Below are 22274 nucleotides of genomic sequence, written 5' to 3'. Positions count from 1 at the left end.
GGACAACTACCATCTAGCAGCAGATACATCTTCTCATCAGAGTATTAATTAAGCTTGAATGATGGGTAGGTTCATACGGTGAGTTGTAGGGATGAGTGTGGATAGAACCTAAACATCGGGTGTACTAGTATCTAAATAAAAGGGTGATTAATAACATTTTTTATAATACTTACTTGAATGATCGAACTGTACTCGTAGTCCGATTGCCATGACGACTGCTATAGTTTCCTATTGAATGTGGTGGCGTGGTAAATTGATGATAACCCGTTGAGCGTAGAGGATCAATAGTGGCTTGAGGCGATAATGAATTGTTTGTAGGCGCTTTCTGATAGTGATCGCTACTACTTGAATTTATTCCTATTGCAGAATAGTTGTTGTTGTTGTTACTATTGTTATTATTTGATTGTGATGAAGATGAAGGTTGTGTCAGCGACGACGGATTGGACGTTACTGACCGTCGCGCAGTTTTTGCCATTGCTACGGACACATTTCCTGGAAGAGAGAATATCAGATGTAACCAAGGAGGAATAGTAATTTATAATTGCTCATATATATTTGATTATTTTAAAGGCAGATAAAGATGTTTACAAAATAAAATTGTTAGTAGTTTAACTCCATTTGAGTCATAAGACAAAAAGTTTCCTGGAACATCCTTGAAAACGGGGGATTAAACATATGGGCCCCAACGACAACCCCAGCATGTTTGATAAAAACGATGTCAACGATAAAGGACAACACCTAGCAAAAGGAAATCCAAAATCACCGAAATTTATGATAATTTTCAGGGTCACAGAACTACTGTCCTGTCTCTTTGACGGTACTTACAGGCTCCTCATAACTTGATATATGGAAGAATTTGAAGAAGGTGCATCTTAATGGCCTGGACTGAAATTGGCTTTTGTTTTTCATACATAGGGACTTGGAAGAAGCTAGACGTGGGCCGGTAAAGAGAAAATCCGGACCCTAGGTGAAAATTATGCGGAAAAGTGGGACCCAGGCTGAAAATTACACGAGCCGATATATCATCCCATAATTCAAACCGAAGAAAAGTACTAAAATTTCAGCCTTTAAGCCTCGACAATGAGACCCATTTGGGCCCGCCTCGGACGTTAAGCTTGAACGAGTGCTCGCCTCGTTTCAGCACTTTAAAGGGGCCATTGTATGGTGGTTGCAGCAGCCTGTAAGGAGCGTCCACCCTAATGAGGACCTGCGTAGACGTTTCAAGGCCACTGAAGGTGTTGGCCTCCGCTGTCGTGTATCGGGACGGTGGAGTTGGCTGCACCTTCGAAACTGCGTCCTTGAGCAGACGTAGCTTTCCTGAGTCGCTTAACCCTGCTCTGATGTTCAGCTTTGGCGGGAAGGCGCAGATTCTGCCATCTCCGCGGGGCTAGCCGTGAATTCCTCTCTTTGGGCGTTACGGAGGTTGGATGAAAGAAAAAGACCGTGACCACGACTGTTTATCGCAAGCCATTAAGGCGGTCTTCAGGGTCCGGTGCCGTTCCAGCATACCATTGGACTGTGGATGGTATGCAGTAGTCCTATGCCGTTTGAAGCCAAGGGGCTTTCGTAACTCAAAGAAGAAAGTATATTCAAATTGCATTCCCTAGTCCGTGATGATTACGGCTGGAACATCAAAGCGCGGAATTCACTTTCGACAGAAGGCCTCGGCACATGATTGCGCCGTAATATCAGACAGAGGAATTGCTTCAGACCACCGCTTAAACCTGTCGATGATTGTGAGGCAATACTTGAATCCGTGTGAGTCTCGCAAAGGGCCGAGATTGTTGAGATGAATGGCGTGGAAGCGCTTGGCTGACCCAGGGAATACACCGAATTCCTTTCGAACGTGCTTGTTAACCTTGCACTTCTGGCACGCGATGCACTATCTGACCCAAGAGTTTTCGTCCCTGTTTATGGACGACCAGAAGTATTTTTCGGTGACCAACCGGTCCCCCGTAATGATGCCTGGGTTGGTAAGATCGTGTATTGCGTGAAATATTTCCCTGGGAAAATCGGCCGGAATGAATGATCTGGGTTCCTTATCTGAGGTCTCGCAGAATAAATAAGAGTTTGCGCCCAAAATAGGAAACTCCTTAAATTTGTATTCGAAATTTGCCTTCAGGCTCTGAAGCGTCGTCTTTTGTGCCTCAGTGATTTCCATAAAATCGATCGCGGCGGGGACTATGACCTCCGAGATTCAAGACAAAGCGTCTGCAACAACATTGCCTTTCCTGACATAACTCAAGTGCTGAAGTTGATGAGGGGGCGCTTTGTCGAGCTTTTGTCTAAGCGCGAAAGTAAGGGGTTTGTGGTCCATGAACACTGTGAACGGCCTGCCCTAAAGAGAGAAACGAAAGTATTTTATAGCGAGGTACGCGACGAGTAGCTCACGATCGTAGGCGCTGTAGTTGCGTTGAACCGGGCTGATCTGTTTTGAAAAGTAGTTCAACGGTTGCCAGATTTGATTCACTCATTGGTAAAGAGCGGCGGCTATTGGATAGTCTGCAGATATCCTGTTTCATCAAGCCTTCAAACTCTCTCTTCGTAACAGCGAGCTTCTTAGGTGAAAGTGAGAAGACAAGTGAGAAGATTGGAAAGTCTGTAGTGCTGGGACTGGGACAAACTACTTTCCGTAGTAATATTGCAATACTTTCTGAGGAGTGCGGGAATGCTTTGGTCGGGAACGTCCCGCAACCTTATTCTGCTTGCAGCCTTGTTCTGCAAGTCCACCAGCAGTCCATAATGACACAGGAAGTCTGCGCCTAGTATGGGGATGCGCCAGAACAAAACGCCACAAAAATGTTCGATGCAACCCAAGGTCCACGTCCACGGGCCTACAGACACAGGTGCAGGGTAAGTGATTTAGCCTTGTTTCGTTACTTACTGAAAGGCGCCGAATTAGTTGTTCCTTCAAGCGGACGTTCGAGCACTCCTCAAGCACGTCTGAAACAAGCTCGATTATCTCCTCGTCGAGACCGATGAGGACGTGGTTGAACTCGCCAGCACAAATTGCGCCTCCAGCTGTCTGAACCACGCAGCCGGATTGCGTTGCCAAAAGGGAGGCACCTTAACCGTGACTGTCGCTAGCGGTGGTATCGCGTCTTCCGCGGTCTGCCTAATGCGCGAAATATTCCGCAAAATTTAAGAGGAGCGGAAAAAAAACTATCCAAAAAAAATGGGAAAAAATGTCAGATACAGTCAGAGCAGTCATTCTTATTCATAAAACCGCTTAGGAGATTGAAAGATATTTTAAAGGTGAATAAAAGCTTTGAGGGAATTAACTAGCTGTACGTACTGATGAAAACAAACAGTCTCCGCCATAAAATAATGGTTCATTGTAATCTAGCAGGGATCCTTCCTTCTTATATTACCTTGCGCAGTGGATACATTAAAAGATTTTGTACCTCCATCCATAAAAGGATATGTCATGGCTGCATCTGATGCATTAGGTAGAAAGTGGAAGCATCCGATCCAATTCAGAATCTCCTCCCTAACAACCGGTTTACTTCTGTCAGTTCAACAAGGGATACTCATGAAGGAGAACATGAACGAATCCTTTCCAGAATATTTTCTGTCCATTCTTTTGGCATTAACCTAACGAAGTAATGGTTCCTTGCATAGATACTACATATACGAGTTAATAATATACAGGTATAATCGCACTTGGAGGTCAGGATGCATTTCAGGTCATTCGTTTGTAAGTGAACAACAGTGGAAATATGGGTGCAAAAATATCCGAATGAATATTCTTCAATGTTTCTTTCCAGTTATCTTTCGTTATCTGATGGAGGAAGAGGAATCCGGAATAGTAATTCAGCATATGCTGTTCTCCAGGATTTCGCTGATATATAGAAGGGAACTACGAACGAAATTCTGCTTCTGTGGATGCTTCAGGAGCTTTTATTAACAAACATTCAGATACATGCATTTTTGCATTATCCTTTGAAGGTGCCCGAATGTATATTGAATTTTTGAATCAATAACTGCATCGTGGTGCACGTTTTGTTGAATTTTCCATCTCGATTATATCAAAGTATTCAATAATGCATTGCTTGCTCCAGGATTGTAACGATAACATCCGGTGTCTTACGAAATACAGACATATGTACATATGAACATTAATTCAACTTTAATGATTTATTTCTATTTATACACGTATCGGCTTTTCCGCTGGGTTCCTGCATCTTTTTCAGAATAATACTATCTGAAATATGAATACAGTTGATATTGGACAGGTGTTTGCACCCCCTGAGATCAAAGTGAACATAAAATACAATATTACTAACAATATCTTCATATCCGTTTTTTGTTTCCTTTGTTTGAATCGCAAAAAGATTCAAGCATGATTTGACCTTCACGGTTTATGCAGTTGGTTCAATTACACAGGGAAAAAGAAGAGAATTTTCAATGGAGGCAGAAGCTTAGAGTGGAGGAAAAACAGCTAAACCAAAATCTAAAATATCAACAATAATTTATCTGATTATTTTCAACCTTTCCTTAATTTTTTTATCTAGGTTAAGTGCTTCAATGCAACGCTAGCGAAATCTCTTATGCATACACGAATATATCTAGTACTTGTATCTGCTAAGGTTTTCTTATTGTCTCCGGTAAGTTCTGCTCAGTAATTTTCCTAGGTTTCCATGTGGTGGATAAGACCACATGCTAGTAAGCAAGATGTACACAGAAAACAACGAAACCCAAATAATACCAAATCCGCTTTATATCTCCAATGGGGTCATTAAGCTCCTAAATGCTGCTCAATCATTTCTTAGACTTCTTCTCCATTTTTTTCGGGTCGTCTGTAAAGAGTCAATCACCGGTGAATTTTGAATGCACCGAGGTCACCTGCAATTGAATTGATTCGGATTTAGTAGACAACAAAGTCTAGTGGTTTCATAATTATGGTCTTGCTGCTCTGTTGTATCCTATGCAACTGGTATTATCCAATGTATTACTTTCGCATGAGAAGAGGCGCTTATTGTGCAATCAGCACTAGTGGGCTTGATCTTGACCTTCCTAAATATCGGATGGAGAACGGAAAGTGAATTTATAGTTTTTTTTTGGTTACTCCGAGTTGTGGAAGTTGGATAGGTCCGAGCATGCACGTAGTTGGGAACTAGGTAGGTGAGAATAAACTTTCACGATGTAAACTTCAAACTGTGCGCAATGAAGGTGAACTTAGATTGTTTGGAGACCATGAATTACAACCGTCCGGAGATGTTTTTCTTTGATTTTTGAAGAGGCATACTCGATCTTTGGGAGACTAATATGGTATGCTCATAGTATTGTCAGTAGCACTGGTGCTTGTATTATTATACCATACATTGATGGTTCAGTGACCAAATTTTACTTTCTGGAAATTGAAGACAAGTATGCGTTTCCACTTTACAGGACAAGCGTACTTGGGGTTCAAATAAGGATGATAAAAAAAGATATTGAATCTCTTCCGCCACCCATCTACGGGCAGCGAATTCAGGAAAGAGTTCCGTACTAGCATTTGCAAAAAAATTACCTTCATCTCAAGAAATCTTTTGCGGAAAACCATTATCTTCTTAAAGTATCTATATCCTAGTATCAGAAAAAAATTCCTAGAGTTACTAGAAGAGGAATAATAACGTTTGGATAATTTTTAGCGTAACAAATTTCTGCTCTTGACGATGCGTTGAAGATTTCTAGAAAGAATCTAGTATTATCTAATTGCATAAGGTAAAACCAATGAGATTTGTTGTGCATTGCATCGGTAAAGTGAAGCAATCAATGCTAGACTGATCTGGCCATGACCATTATTCAATAGTAACCTGGACGCCCACATCATATGTATCAGAAGATCTAAAAGAGAGAGGACCACATATTCTTGAAACCAATGTAGAAACCTTGAAGACAATGGAATGGGATATTCCATGTACGGTCAATCCTTGGGACCTTTCTTTGTCTAATCACTATCATTTTCGACCTCTATAACCTGAATGAATTCAGTAGCGTTTTTTATTCTACAGATATCGTATGTGTTTAATGAGGTTATGGTTCTTTCTTAATATATACCTTGAATTAATTTATTTTCAACTTGTTTACTTCCTGACTTAGACAGGAAAATAAAACCTTCAAAAGGTTTGGTTAGTTTGTCGGGTCATTTCTGTTCGAGATCGATGACAGTTATAGGACCAGGCCTGACAACAAGGGAAACGAAGAGGGGCCGGTCTTTCTGGCCTGCAGGCCGAATCGAGATTAACAAGATTTAACAAAATACATATATATCGTTCGCAAGTCAAATTAACGCTCTTACAAAAGAAATTAATGGTCATAAATGAAATTAACACTTCAACAAACGAAATTAACGCTTTAACAAATGAAATTAAGGCTTTAAGAAATGAAATTAAGGCTTAAAGCTTAATGAAATTAAAAAATGAAAAATTAAATTATAATTTATTTCATTTTATTTTAGTCTAGGTCTAGGCCTGCCTTAATAAGGAACTCCAGACATCCCGGTTTTGCGCCGAGGTCCAACAATTCGATATCCCTAAAAGCTGTCTGGTGTCCTGGCCTACGCCATCGCTCCATCTTAGGCAGGATCTACCTCGCCTTCATTTTCTACCATAGATATTGCCCTTATAGACTTTCCGGGTGGGATCATCCTCATCCATACGGATTAAGCGACCCGCCCACCGTAACCTATTGAGCCGGATTTTATCCACAACCGGAAGGTCATGGTATCGCTCATAGATTTCGTCATTGTGTAGGCTACGGAATCGTCCATCCTCATACAGGGTGCCAAAAATTCTTCGGAGGATTCTTCTCTCGAACGCGGCCAAGAGTTCTTGCCAAGAACCCAAGTCTCCGAAGAATACATGAGGACTGGCAAGATCATTGCCTTGTACAGTAAGAGCTTTGACCATGTGGTGAGACGTTTCGAGCGGAACAGTTTCTGTAAGCTGAAATAGGCTAGGCTGACTGACAACAATCGTGCGCGGATTTCATCATCGTAGCTGTTATTGGTTGCGATTTTCGACCCCAGATAGGGAAAATTGTCAACGGTCTCAAAGATGTATTCTCCTATCCTTATTCTTCCTGTTTGACCAGTGCGGTTTGATGTTGATGGTTGGTTCGTCTTCGGTGCTGACGTTGCCACCATATATTTTGTCTTGCTTTCATTGATGTGCAGCCCAAGATCTTCAGCATAGGCCAGTATTTGAGTGGACTTAAAGAGAATCGTACCTCTTGCATGTACATCAGCGTCACGGGTCACATTCTTGAGGCCCAGGTTAAAGAGGACGCAGGATAGGGCATCCCCTTGTCGTAGACCGTTGTTGATGTCGAATGGTCTTGAGAGTGAACCTGCTGCTTTTATCTGGCCTCGCACATTGGTCATGGTCAGCCTAGTCAGTCTTATTAGTTTCGTAAGGATACCAAATTGTCTCATGGCCGTGTACAGTTTTACCCTGGCTATGCTATCATGGGCGCTTTTAAAGTCGATGAATAGATGGCGCAACTGTCGTCCATTTTCGAACAGTTTTTCCATCGCTTGCTGCAGAGAGTAAATCTGATCTGTTGCTGATTTGCCTGGAGTGAAGTCTCTTTGTTATGGGCCAATGATGTTCTGGGCGTATGAGGCTATCCGGCCTAGCGAGATAGCGGAGAATATCTTATAGATGGTACTCAGCAACGTGATACCTATATAATTGCTGCATTGTGTGGAATCTCCCTTTTTACGTATGAGACAGATAATGCCTCTTTGCTAGTCGTCAGGCGTTGATTGGCTGTCCAAAACTGTGAACACAAGTTGATGGACCACTTGGTGTAACTGGCCGCCTCCATATTTAACTAATTCGGCTGTAATTGCATCAGCTCCTGGCGACTTATGATTTTTAAGCCGGTGGATTGCACGGACTGTTTCTTCTATACTGGGTGGTGGCGGCATTTGTCTGTCGTCTTCAGTTGGCGGGACCTCCAACTCGCCGTTGTTTTGGTTGTTCAGTAGTTCATCAAAGTACTCAACCCATCCCTCCAATATGCCCATTCTGTCGGAAATCAGATTTCCCTCTTTGTCTCGGCAGGATGAGCATCAAGGTGTATAAGGCTTCATCCTGCTGACTTGTTAGTAAGACTTCCGCGCCTGGTGCGGTTGCCCCCTGTACTTTTCTAGTTCACAGACTGGTTGGTTCTCCCAGGCTTCGTTTTTCCGTCTGTGAAGTCGCTTTTCCGCTCGACGGAGTTCGTGATAAGTCTCTGCGCGTGTCCGCGTTCTTTGGGAATGCAACATAACTCCGTATGCGGCATTCTTCCGTTCCGTTGCTAGCTTGCATTCATCGTCAAACCAGTCGTTCCGACCCCTTTTGCGGCTGGGGCCAAGTATGTTTGTGGCCGTATCCATGATAACGTTCTTCAGGTGGTTGTGAAGATCATTTGTAGATGCTTCATCTCCAGGTCCGCTGTTGACTGCCGTTATTGCGGCATCTATTTCCCTCTTATAGGTGTCGCGGAGGGCTGTGTTGTGGGTGGCTTCAGTGTTAACACTCACCTGATTATTAGAGGGGATTCTAGGTGGTATTGTTATTCGAGCTCGGGGCACCATACCAACGAGTCTATATTGGCCCCCCTATATGTTCTGACATTCATTAAGGCTGAGAGGTGGCGGCTTTCGATCAACACGTGGTTAATTTAGTTGAAAGTAGCTCCGTCTGGAGAGGCCCATGTATGTTTGTGAACCGCTTTCCGCGCAAACTAGGTACTTCCAACAACCATTTCATGTGACACTGCTAATTGAGTGATCCGCAGTCCGTTATCATTTGTATTTTGGTGTAAGCTATGGGAGCCAACGTATCGCCTGAATACGGGCTCCTTTCCTACTTGACTGTTAAAATCCACAAGTATGAGTTTGATATCATATCTGGGACAGGCTCGGAGGGTTTGTTGTACTGCCTCGTAGAAGGTATCCCTCTCCGACTCTGCAGTCTTCTCTGTAGGGACGTGAACGTTAATGAGGCTTATATTTCTAAATTTGCCTCGCAATCACAGAGTGCATAGCCGTTCGCTAATGTTTTCAAAGCCGATAACAGCAGGTTTCATTTTTTGGCTGACTAAGAAACCTACTCTGTGCACATGGTTTACTGGATGACCGCTGTAATATATGGTGTAGCGGCTCTTCTCCAGGAAACAGGTCCCTGTCCAACGCATCTCCTGTACCGCTGTTACATCAGCCCTATATTGGGACAGGGTATCGGCTACCTGGTCAGCAGCTTCATCTCGTTGTGTTACCCGTCCCATCCGAGGCTCGTGTTGTGGCTTCGCAACAGCGGTTTTCGGTGTAGGGTTGTCAGCCTTATCCAACCCCCAACCTGAAGGACCAGTTGGTACAATTTGTCCCTTTTTTAGGCGCGGGAGACGTTAAGAAAGAGCTCCCAGCGGTCACCACGTGGAGGTGGAGATTGGGTTTGGTAATAGAGTTATTGGTGGTGGTTGAGGAGGCATTTTCTAGGTTTTATGCTCCATCGTGGGTACCAATCCACGTTTCGCCCTGGGACCTATACTACCCTTTGACCACCTGCGATTATACGGTTCTTTTATACTTACACACTGATTACCTAAATTACTTTAAAAAAAAAATATTAACATAGTTACCTGTTAATTACCCCGTCGAGTCTTATTACCTTTGAGGGGCAATTACCGGAAAATTTCTAGACTTTCTCAAAAGTCTAAGTTTGTCGTTCGGTTTGCATGACGCAAGAGCGCTGGTAAGGGCTTCTTCGACTATGTGTGCTGCCACTGATGATCTTATGCACGACTTTTGTTTCCGAACACTACTTACCACTTCCTTGATTTGTTCATTAAATCTAGTCGTTATCAGGCGTTTAGTCCGTCCTATGTATATTTTAGTACAGTCGCTACACATTATTCGGTAGATCCCGCTTTTTTCCTCCGGCGCCAAAAGATCCTTGACGCTTCCCAGTAAATTTCGCAAGGTGGACGATTAGCTTGAACCTTTCAGTCAGTAACGGCGAGAGGGGGATCCCATCGTTGGGAAACAATGCCTTCGTCGGTGAGTTCGAGTCCGCAATGATTTATCGCATCTTTCTCTCTCTCTACCGCTGGCTCCTGCCATACGGTTACGTGAGACTTTAACTCACTAAAACCACCTCCTTCTCCTTCGCTTATCCCGCGGGACTGCCATTTCGGTATTACGTCGCGGGGCAGGATCAGTTATGAACTGCGGCTCCAGTCGTTATTTCTAACTTTCCTCCGAAACTCCTCCTTCCTCAGCAGATTGTGGATCGCCTTCATTAATTTTTCCACCGTCCTTCAGATGTTTCAGACGCTAGCATCTGGTCCACAATATTCTCGGGTGTCAACCGTACCCCGGCGTCAATTTCCGCCTCCGCTCTGTCTGTGGCGAACCGCGGGCAGTTAAAGCCAACATGCTCTACATCCTCCGTAATCATCACGCATGTCGGGCAATACGGGTAATAATCACGGGTAGGACTCGCCGATTGCAAAATGGGACTTGAATTTCAGTCTTTCGCCAACCATGACTCCTAAGTATTTAAGAGTTGACTGCGACCGTATGATGTATTCACCAATCCTGATCTTTATCGAGGTTTGCTTCCTTTGCTACCTTGGTTTTATGCTCCGTGAGTGTCAGATCAACTTCCTCTAGCCAAGACTTGATTTCAACAATTCGTTTGTGACTACCTCGATCTCATCAATATCTTGTGCTTCTAGTCACTCCGATATCATCTGTGCACCAGGTATTTAGGAGCGCCCAATTTGGCTAAAGTTGCGATTATTTTGCCGTATTGAAGGCATTCTTTACGCCGAGAGTAACTACCGCGGAAGATTTATTGGCCTACATTGCTTTTTCCGCAATTTCCGTCACCGCGCTGATGGCATCGACAGTAGATCTTGTCTTTCGGAATCCGAACTGCCAATCTGAGAGACTACCCTATTTTTCAGTGAATGGTGCAAGCCTATTGAAGATAACCCGATCGAAAAGTTTGCCGATACCCAACATGACTATATTCAGTGGGAAAAAATTGTACACTGCCCTTTTGCATGTATAAGGACCCCCTTAATCTCAACGTAGAAACATGTTACTCACTGCATGTCTGGGTGCTCACAGTTGCCACCTTCTCACCAGATTTCGAGTCAATCGGTATAGTCTTTTCTGAGAAAAATGCATGTGACAGACAGACAGGTGCCGCAACTGAAGTGTCTTCCATTTGCTGCAACAATCTCGAGGATACTACCGAATATTGGTGGGCCAAGACAAAGACGACGTCTTCTGTTTTCTAAGGTAGTCAGCTCTTTGTTACTCTACGCAGCTAATTGTTATGGATAAGAAAGTAAACTGCAGAAAATTGGGAAAGGCGTATCGGCTAAGTACACTTCGGGTATGTAGTGCGTATCGGATAACATCAGAAGAAGCAGCATATGTATTATCAGAGATGTTCCCCATACACACCTTAGCGAATGAAGGCCGGCGACTCTACGACAGTATGCAGTTGGGGAGTCCAGCGAATTTCGACGGCAGCTGGCACGGCGAAAAACTATCGAAGAGTGGCAAAAGATATGGGATGAGTCACAAAATGGTCGCTGGACATACCGCATCATTTCGGATATTCGGAGATGGTTTGAACGAAGCCATGGAGAATTAAGGGACGAGTTAACGCAATCCTTAAGTGGACATGGAGGTTATCGTGCTTATTTACATCGACGAGTGGATCATGTCATATATGCGTATCATGTCATATATGATTGGAACGCATGCTTGGAACCAGGTTTTGAAGGAATTGCAAGCTATTCACCAACAGCCTAGCCAGGAAGAACTACGACGAAAACAAGAAAGGGAGAGAACCATAATGAGCCGCAGTTAAAAGCTGATCCAGCCCCTCGACGCAATACTTTACTATACTAAGTTCCGTGGAGAGAGTGGAATGAGAAGGCGGTGGTTTTAGTGAGTAGAAGTCTCACATGACTGCACTGAACTTTTGCACTTTCCAACGCCAAAAAAAAGACAGACAGGTCCTATCGCGGTGAAACGCTTGGGCATCATGATAGACACGAAGATACGATTTTTCTGGCAGATTCGCAACACCGCAGGCAAAGGTACACCCAGAATATTTGCGATTTGCCGACTGTTATTGCTGGAGGCCCTCAGTGCCGAAGTAAGTAAAGACATATGACGCAAGGACGAGGGCTTATCTTACAATCTTGGAGCCAACAGTAGTGTTGATAGCAGAAGTTATTCCGTTCGCTTTCCATGCTGCAGAGTGGAGGTCTGCGTATCTCAGGAAAGGTAATGGAAATAAGGAGATCACCGTTTGTGAAGAGAGACCCTGCACTCTTAGTGTCAATCCTGGGAAAGAGAATCGGGGGTTAGGTAGACCACGGAGTCTTACATTGTTGGAACTCAAGAGCATCCTTGGCAACCTTATCATCAGCACAAAAGAGCAAAGGCAATTAACGGTGACTTCAAAACGGGAAATCTTAACTGGGGAAGCTTTTATGCGAATACTGCCCACCCAAAGTGTTGGTTGGCGAACTGAAACTTTGGGATAGGACATTTCAGGTAATCGCCAACGATGGCACGTAGGCGTGGTTGATGCGCTGTATCCCACCAGGGAAGGGAGGGCAACCATATTTAATTGGGAACGGTTATGATTTGGGTGCATTTTCAATGCATAGGGCGTTCAGTACACAATGATTTATGAGGGAGGATAGGAATGGACTATGGATACTGATTTTCCATAATGACTAAAATTTTTTATTTGTTGTCCCAAATGTCCCTTTCAGCAGTATATTGTATTCAAAGAGATATTGATCGAATTTCAGTACTATCTATTTGGATCCACGCACCGATTTCGCCTATTCTGATTTTTTCCTTCGGCATTCTATCCTGAGGGAATGCTTTTTTTCAGGAAAAATAGTGCAAAATTATTCCCGAATAGGATTCAATACTTCTCGTTATTATTATTAATCAAACTTATTATTTTAGAGCTAACTTGCTTCCTTTTGCCAGATAAAAGTAATAGCAAACAACATACAGATACATTCCATTCCATTGGAACATGGATAGAAGCAAACCTAAATATATAGATAAATATTTTATTTACGTTTATTCACTGTATTTGATGAATTATAAATCTCTGTAGTTACCGTTTACTGAATTAAGAAAATTAATTATTGGTTGTTAGCACGACCATAACGAAGGTAAACGCTGCCTATTTGGCTATGAACCTGCTGTGTTTGTTGATGGACACCGCTGAGTGATTCATCCTGCACAAATCGAATTCGAAAAAAGATATTCATAATGATGGTCACGGCATTGTTTTGAATTTTTGATAAAACGATATTTTATTTCCATAAAAAATGTTTGTTCACGATTTAGGAAAACATTGAAAGTATCTGCCAAGAAATTGCTGTTTACATGGTATAATTTTGAATCAAGTTTTTGGAACATCAAGTTTTGAAAGGTATTATATTCTTGACTATTATATAACCTAAGTAAAAAAAAATCTATAAATTATTCATATAGCGCTTAAAGAACTGGTAGATTAGTCAAATATTTTAGGCCGAACCCTTGGTGGATCGACGTGAAGAAATGAAAAACAAAACCCTGTTCATCTATAATACTATTTTAGATCTTTAAACGAAGACAACAGAAGCATTTCTTTTATCGAAATGTGACTTCTTGAGAGCCAGCTGATGCTTTAGATAAAGGTGTGTGCTTTCATTCAGTGGAAATAAATGTATATAAATATGGAAAGGAATCAGTCAACGTAGTTGACATAGGAAAATCCTAAATCTGCATGTATAATACTTGATGAAAGATAGTATTTATTCTTGAGAAAAAGAAGCTATCGGTTGCGATGAATAAGTTTCTTCCTCGTTTGGAAGAAGCTTCTATCGAAAATGGTTTGGTAAATAGTATGGAAAGGCTTTGCTGCAGTTGCCTTCCGGTTAAAGTGAAAACGATTTGAAAAATCATTCATCTGGCAGGTCCGAGGCGAACAGGACCAATTGTGTAATTAACCTTGGGTCTGTTGATCGAAAAGTGAGTGGCGGACTTAGGACTCCTTCAATTGTCATCGATTGATCATGCACTCTATAGTGTCTTTGCGACAGGTGCAGTCCTTTCTTTGCCTGTTTCAGAGACAACTTTAAAAAAGGAATGCATTTTCAAATATGTAATATTTTTACCTTTTCTTTCATTTTAATATCTTATACATTTCCCGATATACTTCTCCAAAGTTGTTTTTATCCTCCCCGATATGCGTTTACATCAACCATTTAAAATTTTAAAAGTAAATCATCATCACCTGTTACCATTCCATAAAATTTCGAAAACTCATTAATATACAAATTGTCAATTAGTATATAATAACAATGTTCGAATATTACATGACCGGTCAAAAGAGGTCACTGACCTTGCATTCAAACTCGACCGGTTCATATTTTTCGGAATGCAGACCTAACAGTTGGTCTGGTTGAAGCGAATGAAAATGCATTTTTGCACGAGTTTTGCGGGACCGGGGACAGGGGACCGGCTGATTAGAAGGACAGATGATGAGCAGTATACGTTATTTGAGTTTAGTGCTTCAAGGAGAACAGAATAGTGAAACGGATGGATAAATTTAAATTTATAGTGAATATAAAATTTTAAAATAAATTCGTAGGATGTAGATAATACACATGTTATTATTATATTATAATTTTATACGGTGTTTTGGAAATGGTGGTTTGGTTTTGTTTGTGATCCGCAGAGATCCAAATTTTTCTGGAACAGTTCTCTAAGGACCAAAGTGAGTAGGTCTTTTTTAATCACTTGCAATGGTATTAATTACGATGAAAAACAAATACACGCTTCCAGGAGCAACGGCAGCCATTTCCGGTCGGTAGGCAGGAATCCGCCGACGAAGAAGACGAAATTTCTCCGCCCGAACATCGATCGTCGATTGTGGTTGCTTAATGCAAAAATGGAGGATGGTGTTTTCTCAGTATCTTGATAACTGGAGGCGCTCAGTGTTTCACGATCGTCGCAGTTCTGAACTAGAACTAATTGATACTGGATTCCTCCAAAAATCTAGACTCCATGTTGGCTTCATTCTTCTGTTCGAACTTTTTATCGTCGCATATGAAACAGATGGAAATTGCATAAGCGGGAATTGTATTTTATTTATTTTATAATTTGGTTCCCGGGTTCGGCTTCCAGTTTCCACTGATTAATAATCATACGTATTGGCAAAGCAACAAAATTCACAATATATTATTGTTGAGTCCTGTGAATGTGTATTATTGAAAAAAATGAAGACCTTCGAACTTTGTTAAACTGAACATAACTTATTCGAAACAGGGAGCTTGAGGGCCAACTTTAAGTATTGACCTCAGGAAGTGTGGCAATAATGCCAGAGAAGCATTTTCCAATAAGAACAATCACTGTTTTGAAAACTATTCATTAAAGAAGTATTAGTAGAATCATATTGGTCCTTGAAGGCCCTTGGAAGGGGGCCTGCATTCCATATTTCTGCTGACTGATCGATATTTGACTTATTTTTTCATCTTTAATTTTCATATTTTTTTTTTTATATTTTTATTTTATTTTCTTATTTTTACATTATATTCTTATTTTGTTACTTTTTTATATTTTTATTTTATTTTCTGATTTTTATATATTTTCTTACTTTCTTTTTGCTTTTTCTTATTTTAATTTCCTAATTTTTCGTATTTCTTTTTCTTATTTTTGTTTTTCTGATTTTAATTTCCTAATTCTTTCGTATTTCCTTTTTAATTTTTTTTTTAATCTGAATTTATAACGTTTTATCATTTATGAATTACATATGGAAATAATTCCAAACTAGTTTGCTTTTGATTTGAGGATCTTCTTTTCCCCTACTTCTTTTTTAGTTTCGCAAAACTCTTCTAACAAGGGACATCCACCAATATAATTACCTGAAGATGTCAAGTCAGGGTAGGAACTTGAAAGGCTGTGCATTACAATACATCCAAGGTAGGGGAAACAAGGACCGAGGTTGCCCGTGTTTCATTGACCCCACATTTCTGAACATGGCCCGTACAGTGGCGTTTAAGCACGTGTCGATAAAGCGCTTCGTTGGAGCCTTGAGAATTGTGGAAGGACCTTTACTGTCAATTTGGGCATCTTTTTAGTTTTTTGGCATAGCTCTCCTCTCTTGGTCTTCACGGAAGACCATCGACAAACACATTTTGGTCATTACACCTCCTAATCAGTAAAGCCGAGCCATTGATTAAGATTAATCTAAGATATCTATCACAGCCTTCCTTGACAAACAGGCACTCGTTCATAGGCTAAGTAACATACTTCCCTTCCATCCAAGCCACCGCAAGCTAATTCTTAGTTCCCAGGAAAGTCACTACTGTTACAGTTAGAAACCCACAAGGCTCCGTCAGTCCTTACTGGGGGTGACCCGGAAGCCGTCCCAACACCTAATCTCATCAAGATACTTCAATATGTTGACGATCTCATCGTTTACATTCCACAAGAGGCATCGTGTGGCGCAGGGTTCGTCTGAACTCACACTTGAACGAGATCTAGCAAAACTTCACCAAATCGAAATCGGTCCCCAACCTGAGGAAAGTTGAAAATATATTCGTCAATAGTTTTCTATGTCAGATATATTTCCCTAAGAATCCAAACATCCCCCATTCCTACAAGGAACCAAGTCATTTACCTTGGCGTCACTCTAAACCGTGGCGGCACTTTCAGACTGCTGAACCCATTTTCTACTCAATAATCGAAGGTGAAGATTTTCTGATATTAGTAGGGCGAATATCTTAACTTTATCAGATGGAAGGCGAATTCTTCGGCACTTCACGTTATATTAAAAAACGAATAATTTTAATAATTTAATAATTATAATTTTTCAGTTGCGCTCCTCCAAGAGCTGGCATCGATAGAATTGTCTCTAACGTGGATGAAACCGTCACCTATTTTTTATTTTATAGTAATTAATAAAAAAATAGCGAAAATTACTTTCTAAATATTAATAGCTTTGCATGCTCCTATTATCTTATATAATAAAATGTTAATTAGAAACAAAAAAAAATCTAGACAACATACATAGGACCTTTTGCCCAGATATTAGGAGTGATGAACACGGGCCGACTCCTGGGGGATTTGTTGGAAAACAAAATAATAATTTTGCCGGAAGTTAACAAAAATTTCAAACCTTAGCTCTGAGTGCGAATAAAGATTAGAACGTTTCAAATTAACAGAAATTGTAATCGCTGGTAGGCCAGTTATTAAATGAAATTTGAGCAGTTTTTTATCTCTCATTATACGCAACACTGCGTCGTTAGAAGATGTGTTTTGCATGCTTTATATGAAAAAAATAGCCACTCAATAAGGTGAAAGGTAGGAGGCATTTCCGTTGATAGTCATGTTGATTTTTTCTTGTAGGAGTATAACCTCGGTTGAATCAACTTGCTGAATTCCACTGTAATGCACTTCCGCTATAAATTAAAGAACAACGTTGGAAACCATAATCACAACTTGAGAAATCCACTTTATCACGATATGATAAAAATTTGGCTTCAAACTAAAACGAACCTAAATTTCAGGTCAAAAGTTTAAGAAGGGACCATCACAATTTTTTAACTTTTTTTGTTTTTAAATTTAAGGTACGATCGCATCTATCCTAGGCAGCGCAATACTACATTCAGCACAAGTGCCGTAACACGGGATGCCTATATTTCACTAGCATGACAGTCAACTGCAAACAACTCCTTTTTTTGACATTTTAACTTCTTCTTTTTCTTCAGCCTTTGTCCCGTTCACAAGCGGGGTCGGCTCGTCGTGATCGGCTTCGCCATTTGGCTCTATCCTGGGTGCCTGATCTGGGTGCAATCTCGAGGCTTTCAAATCGCCATCCAGCGTATCAAGCCACCGTTGCTTAGGTCTGCCTTTTGGTCGTTTACCATCGACTTCGATGTTCAGACCAATCTTGGCAAGTGAATTCTCGTTTGCACGAACTGCGTGACCATACCATCGAAGACGCCTCTTTCGCAACTTTTCCACGATCGGTGCAACCCCATAACGATCGCGGATATCCTCATTTCGGATGTGATCTAAACGTGTGACGCCACTAGTCCAACGTAGCATCTTCGTCTCCATTACCGCAAGACGCCGTTCATTGTCTTTTATGGTCGGCCAACACTCAGAACCATAGAGAGCGACTGGACGGACGACATTGCGGTAAATTTTAGATTTGAAACGTTCGTTGATACGTCGATCACAAAGGACACCAGTTGTGGAACGCCACTTCATCCAGGTTGCGTTAATGCGTGAAGCAATTTCATAACGCAGTTCTCCATTGGCTGAAAGCGTTGACCCGAGGTATTTAAATCCCTCAGTTCTGGGCAGATCACTGCCGCTGACAGTGATTGTGCCTGTTTCATGGGGATCGGTCGTCAAAAATTCAGTTTTGTTTAAATTCAATCTGAGACCGTGTTGCATGAGGCGATCATTCCATTTTTGAACAAGTTGCTCGAGATCATTTTTGCTATCAGATGCTAGGAAAACATCATCTGCATAAAGCAGTGTGTAGGGCGCTGGACGTTGGATATCCCGTGTGACGGTGTCCATAACAAGGACAAAGAGGAGTGGTGAGAGGGCACTTCCTTGATAAACACCAACAGAGACACGAAGCGGTTTTGATACACCCGCCATACTTCGAACTTTACTTTTCGGATCGTGGTAGAGCAATTGAACCCAGCGCATGAGTTCTTCTGGCACGAAGTGTTGTCGTAAAGCATACCAGATGAGTTCGTGTGGTACACGGTCAAACGCTTTCTCTAGATCCAGAAAGGCAATGTAAAAAGGGCGATGCTTCTCACGGTGTTTCTCCATGAGTAACCGCGCAGCGTATATTGCGTCAGTAGTTCCACAGTTCTTGACAAATCCGGCTTGATTCACGGTTATTTCAACGATTTCGCGAATACGGTTGTCAAGAATGCGTTCAAAAATCTTCATGGTATGGGAAAGTAACCGGATCGGACGGTAATTTGAACATTCTGCTGGGCTACCTTTCTTTTTCCATATTGGAACAGTGGTACTTTCTTGCCAGTCAGATGGTGTTCTTCCTTCCTGAATAACCCGGTTAAAGAATTCACTGAGCCACAGTGTTGGGTCCCAGCTCTTCGCTTTCCAGAGCTCAGATGCGATGTCGTCAGGTCCTGTTGCTTTCCCCGATTTCATTTGTTTTATTGCCTCCTCGACTTCAGTTGCGCTGACTGATGGAACTGCCCCAAATGTCGGCAATGATTGTGGAAGTGGAGGATGAGCAAATTCTTCAGTTGAAATCTGCTCGAAGTATTCTCGCCATCTATCCGTTGCGGCTCGACGGTTGGTAAGCAAAGTACCGTTCTTATCATTAACACAACTGAAATGTTCGATATCCTGTGTGCGTTCATCACGGCTTTTAGCAAGTCGATAAAGATCTCTCTCGCCATCCCGAGTGTCCAGTTTATCGTAAAGATTTTTGAAATGGTTTGCTCGGGTGACAGCGACCGCTTTCTTTCCTTCCCGGTTGGCATTCTTATAAATTTGCCAATTAGCAGGTGTTTTATCGTCGAGAAATTTGTGGTAGAGGCGTTTCTTTTCACGGACCTTCATTTCAACATCATCATTCCAAAGCCAAGTATCTCGGTTGATGTACCGCTTACCCGGCTTGGTGACCCCGAGGGTTGCAGAGGCCGCTTTGTGGATCGTGTCTTTCATTTGGTTCCATGATTCTTCCACAGTCGTAATGGTTGGCAATTGTATGAGTGAGACCGTTTCTTCCTTCTCACCAAATCGCCACCATTTAATGCGCGGCGGGCCAGTGCGTTCCTCACGCTGTTTTATCGGTGGCTTAATTCGCAGGTCGGCAATCAACGGCCGATGTTGAGGTGCGATGGTCTCATAGGGAACGACTTTGCAATCAGTGACAGTGGTAAAGTGTTGGCGTCTTATGAGAATATAGTCGATTTGCGTTTTATTGTTCCCACTATAAAATATGGGAAGATGAGACAATCGTTTGATGAACCATGTATTCATAAGTACAAGGTCATGGGTGTCCGCAAAATCGATTATACGCTCGCCGCCTCCATTGCGCGCTCCGAACCCCTTTCCCCCATGGCACCTGTTACCGTCTGCCTTTTCACCCACATGACCATTAAGGTCGCTGGCAATGATTATGTAATCGTCAGCAGGCACGTGACAAGTCTTTTCATCGAGAAGTTGCCAGAAGGCATCTTTCTCGGCATCAGGTCGACCTGTCTGTGGTGCATACGCGATGAAGAAGTGAATAGTGCGATCAGCTGATATAATGGTGAGCTTCATCAGCCAATCATCAAATCGTTCGATTTCTTTAATGGCATCACGGAAACCCTCTGAGATGGCAATGCCAACACCATATTGAGTGTGTGGGTTACCAAAATAGAGAAGTTTGTAGCCATTTTTACCGCGTTCGCGTTCAATGTCGCAGCTTTTGGCACCAGACCATCGGGTTTCTTGCAGAGCGCAGATGTCAATGCACCTTTTCCGAAGGGCTCTTGCGAGTTCCTCCGTCTTTCCAGTTAGGGTGCCAACATTTAGCGCGCAGACACGTATTTGTTTTGTTCGTTGTGTGCGGACTAACTTGCTTACGTCCTAACGCCGTCCATGCGTCAAGAACCCTTGCCCATTTCTCGACAGGACCAGGGCCCGTCCTGCCGCGTCGACTGAGGTGGACGCCCTAGCATTTCTCCGAGGCTTGTGACTCAATCCGATCATCATGTTTGTAACGACATTCTATGCATTTTCTTGGTCGACCTGTCGCGGGGCCTGTCACCAAGAGAGATAAGGTAGGATTTAGCATAGTAGAATAACTCCAACTATACTCTATTTATCTCTTTCCCTGATCTCAGCATTTTATTTTTGTTTTACTGAGGATAGTACAAAAAGTATATGACTTACGGTTTCGTTCAGGGCAGAGGCAACTCATCAGACGCTGCCTCACCTCTGCCTCTCAAATTCATAATATACGACACTTTGGTCCCATGTTACAGTAGCGAGATATGGATGATGAATCAGGTCGCAGAGAAAAAATCAATGTCGAAAGTTGCAATGGGTAGGCGATGGACCCCCAAAAGTAAGGTAAACGGTAAACTACTACCTGATAAACCCCGAAACCTAACAAGGACTTCGTGGGCAGCGCAAATTTCGAGTTTTTCGAAATTGGGGGACTCAGTTGATTAACCGAGAAGAGTGGAGACGAAGACTCGGGAAGTCAGGGACCGATGTCGGACTGTAGCGCAATAGAAGAAATGAAAGAGCGACATGTAGCGTATTTACACCTAGGTGGTGCGATCAAGTCAATCTAGGGCCAATAGTAAAACAGGATTCAAGAATATAGGAGTGATTCAAAGTTTATTAGAGAATTTACTAATCAACTCGTCACACCGAGTTTAGGAACGTTTATTGAGCTGAAACCGTTGTTTTGTGGGAGTAGAGATTAGGTTTTCCTCATCGGCATCTTCTAATCCCAATTCACTGAAATTCATTAGACTTCTTTTTGTTATTGGCTATAGTTTTCTATTCCTGTATTAAGAAAATGCATTCGATTATTTCTTTCATTTCTTATTATTAAACAAGTCGGGAAACCGGAAGCTTGACGCTTCAGGTATAAAAGGTTTTTTGTTTCCCTTTGTAAGGAGCATACCGCAGTTCTCCATTGGCTGAAAGCATTGACTTGAGATATTTAATTTGATCAGTGTTGTTAGCTGCAGTAACCTGCCCAGAACTGAACGAATTAAATATCTCGGGTCAATGCTATCAGCCAATGGAATGAATGAAATTGTTTCACTTATTAATGCGACCTGGATTAAATGTGGTGAAAGAACACCAGTTGTGGAATGTTGTATTGTGGAATACAACTGGCGTTCTTTGTGATCGACATATCAACTTCTCAAATCTAAAATTTACCGCAATGTCGTCCGTCGTGTTGTTAATGTTGGCCGACTATAAAAGACAATGAACGGCGTCTTGTGGTAATGTAGACGAAGATGTTGCTTTCGATATGTTTTGATTACAGCCGAAATGAGGATATTCGTGATCGATATGGGGTTACACCGATCGTGGAGAAACTCCCCCTGCGCTCCCCACCTTTTCAACAAATGTTAAAACTAAGACCACCTTCGAAAAGTACTGACCGGAACCTTTAATTTGATACCCCACATGACTATATTTGACAAAAAAAATTACACTTCCTTTTGCATGTATAAGGACC

The 22274-nt window shown here is 42.0% G+C and overlaps 1 protein-coding gene across 1 annotated transcript in view; it reads right to left on the bottom strand.

Moving 5' to 3' along the window:
- The window catches only part of LOC119661596, a 241768-nt gene that overhangs the window by 22337 nt on the left and 197157 nt on the right, over nt 1-22274 (bottom strand). Inside the window, exon 2 of the mRNA XM_038070998.1 lies at nt 174-492. Coding sequence (XP_037926926.1) covers nt 174-475 — 302 coding nt within the window. The 5' untranslated portion in view covers nt 476-492. The remainder of the gene's footprint in view (nt 1-173; nt 493-22274) is intronic.

Source organism: Hermetia illucens, chromosome 1 (genome assembly GCF_905115235.1).
Source record: "Hermetia illucens chromosome 1, iHerIll2.2.curated.20191125, whole genome shotgun sequence".
NCBI classification, from domain to species: Eukaryota; Metazoa; Arthropoda; class Insecta; order Diptera; family Stratiomyidae; genus Hermetia; species Hermetia illucens.
The sequence above is the reverse complement of the archived record's forward strand: the minus strand, read 5'-3'. Positions and strand labels throughout refer to the sequence as shown.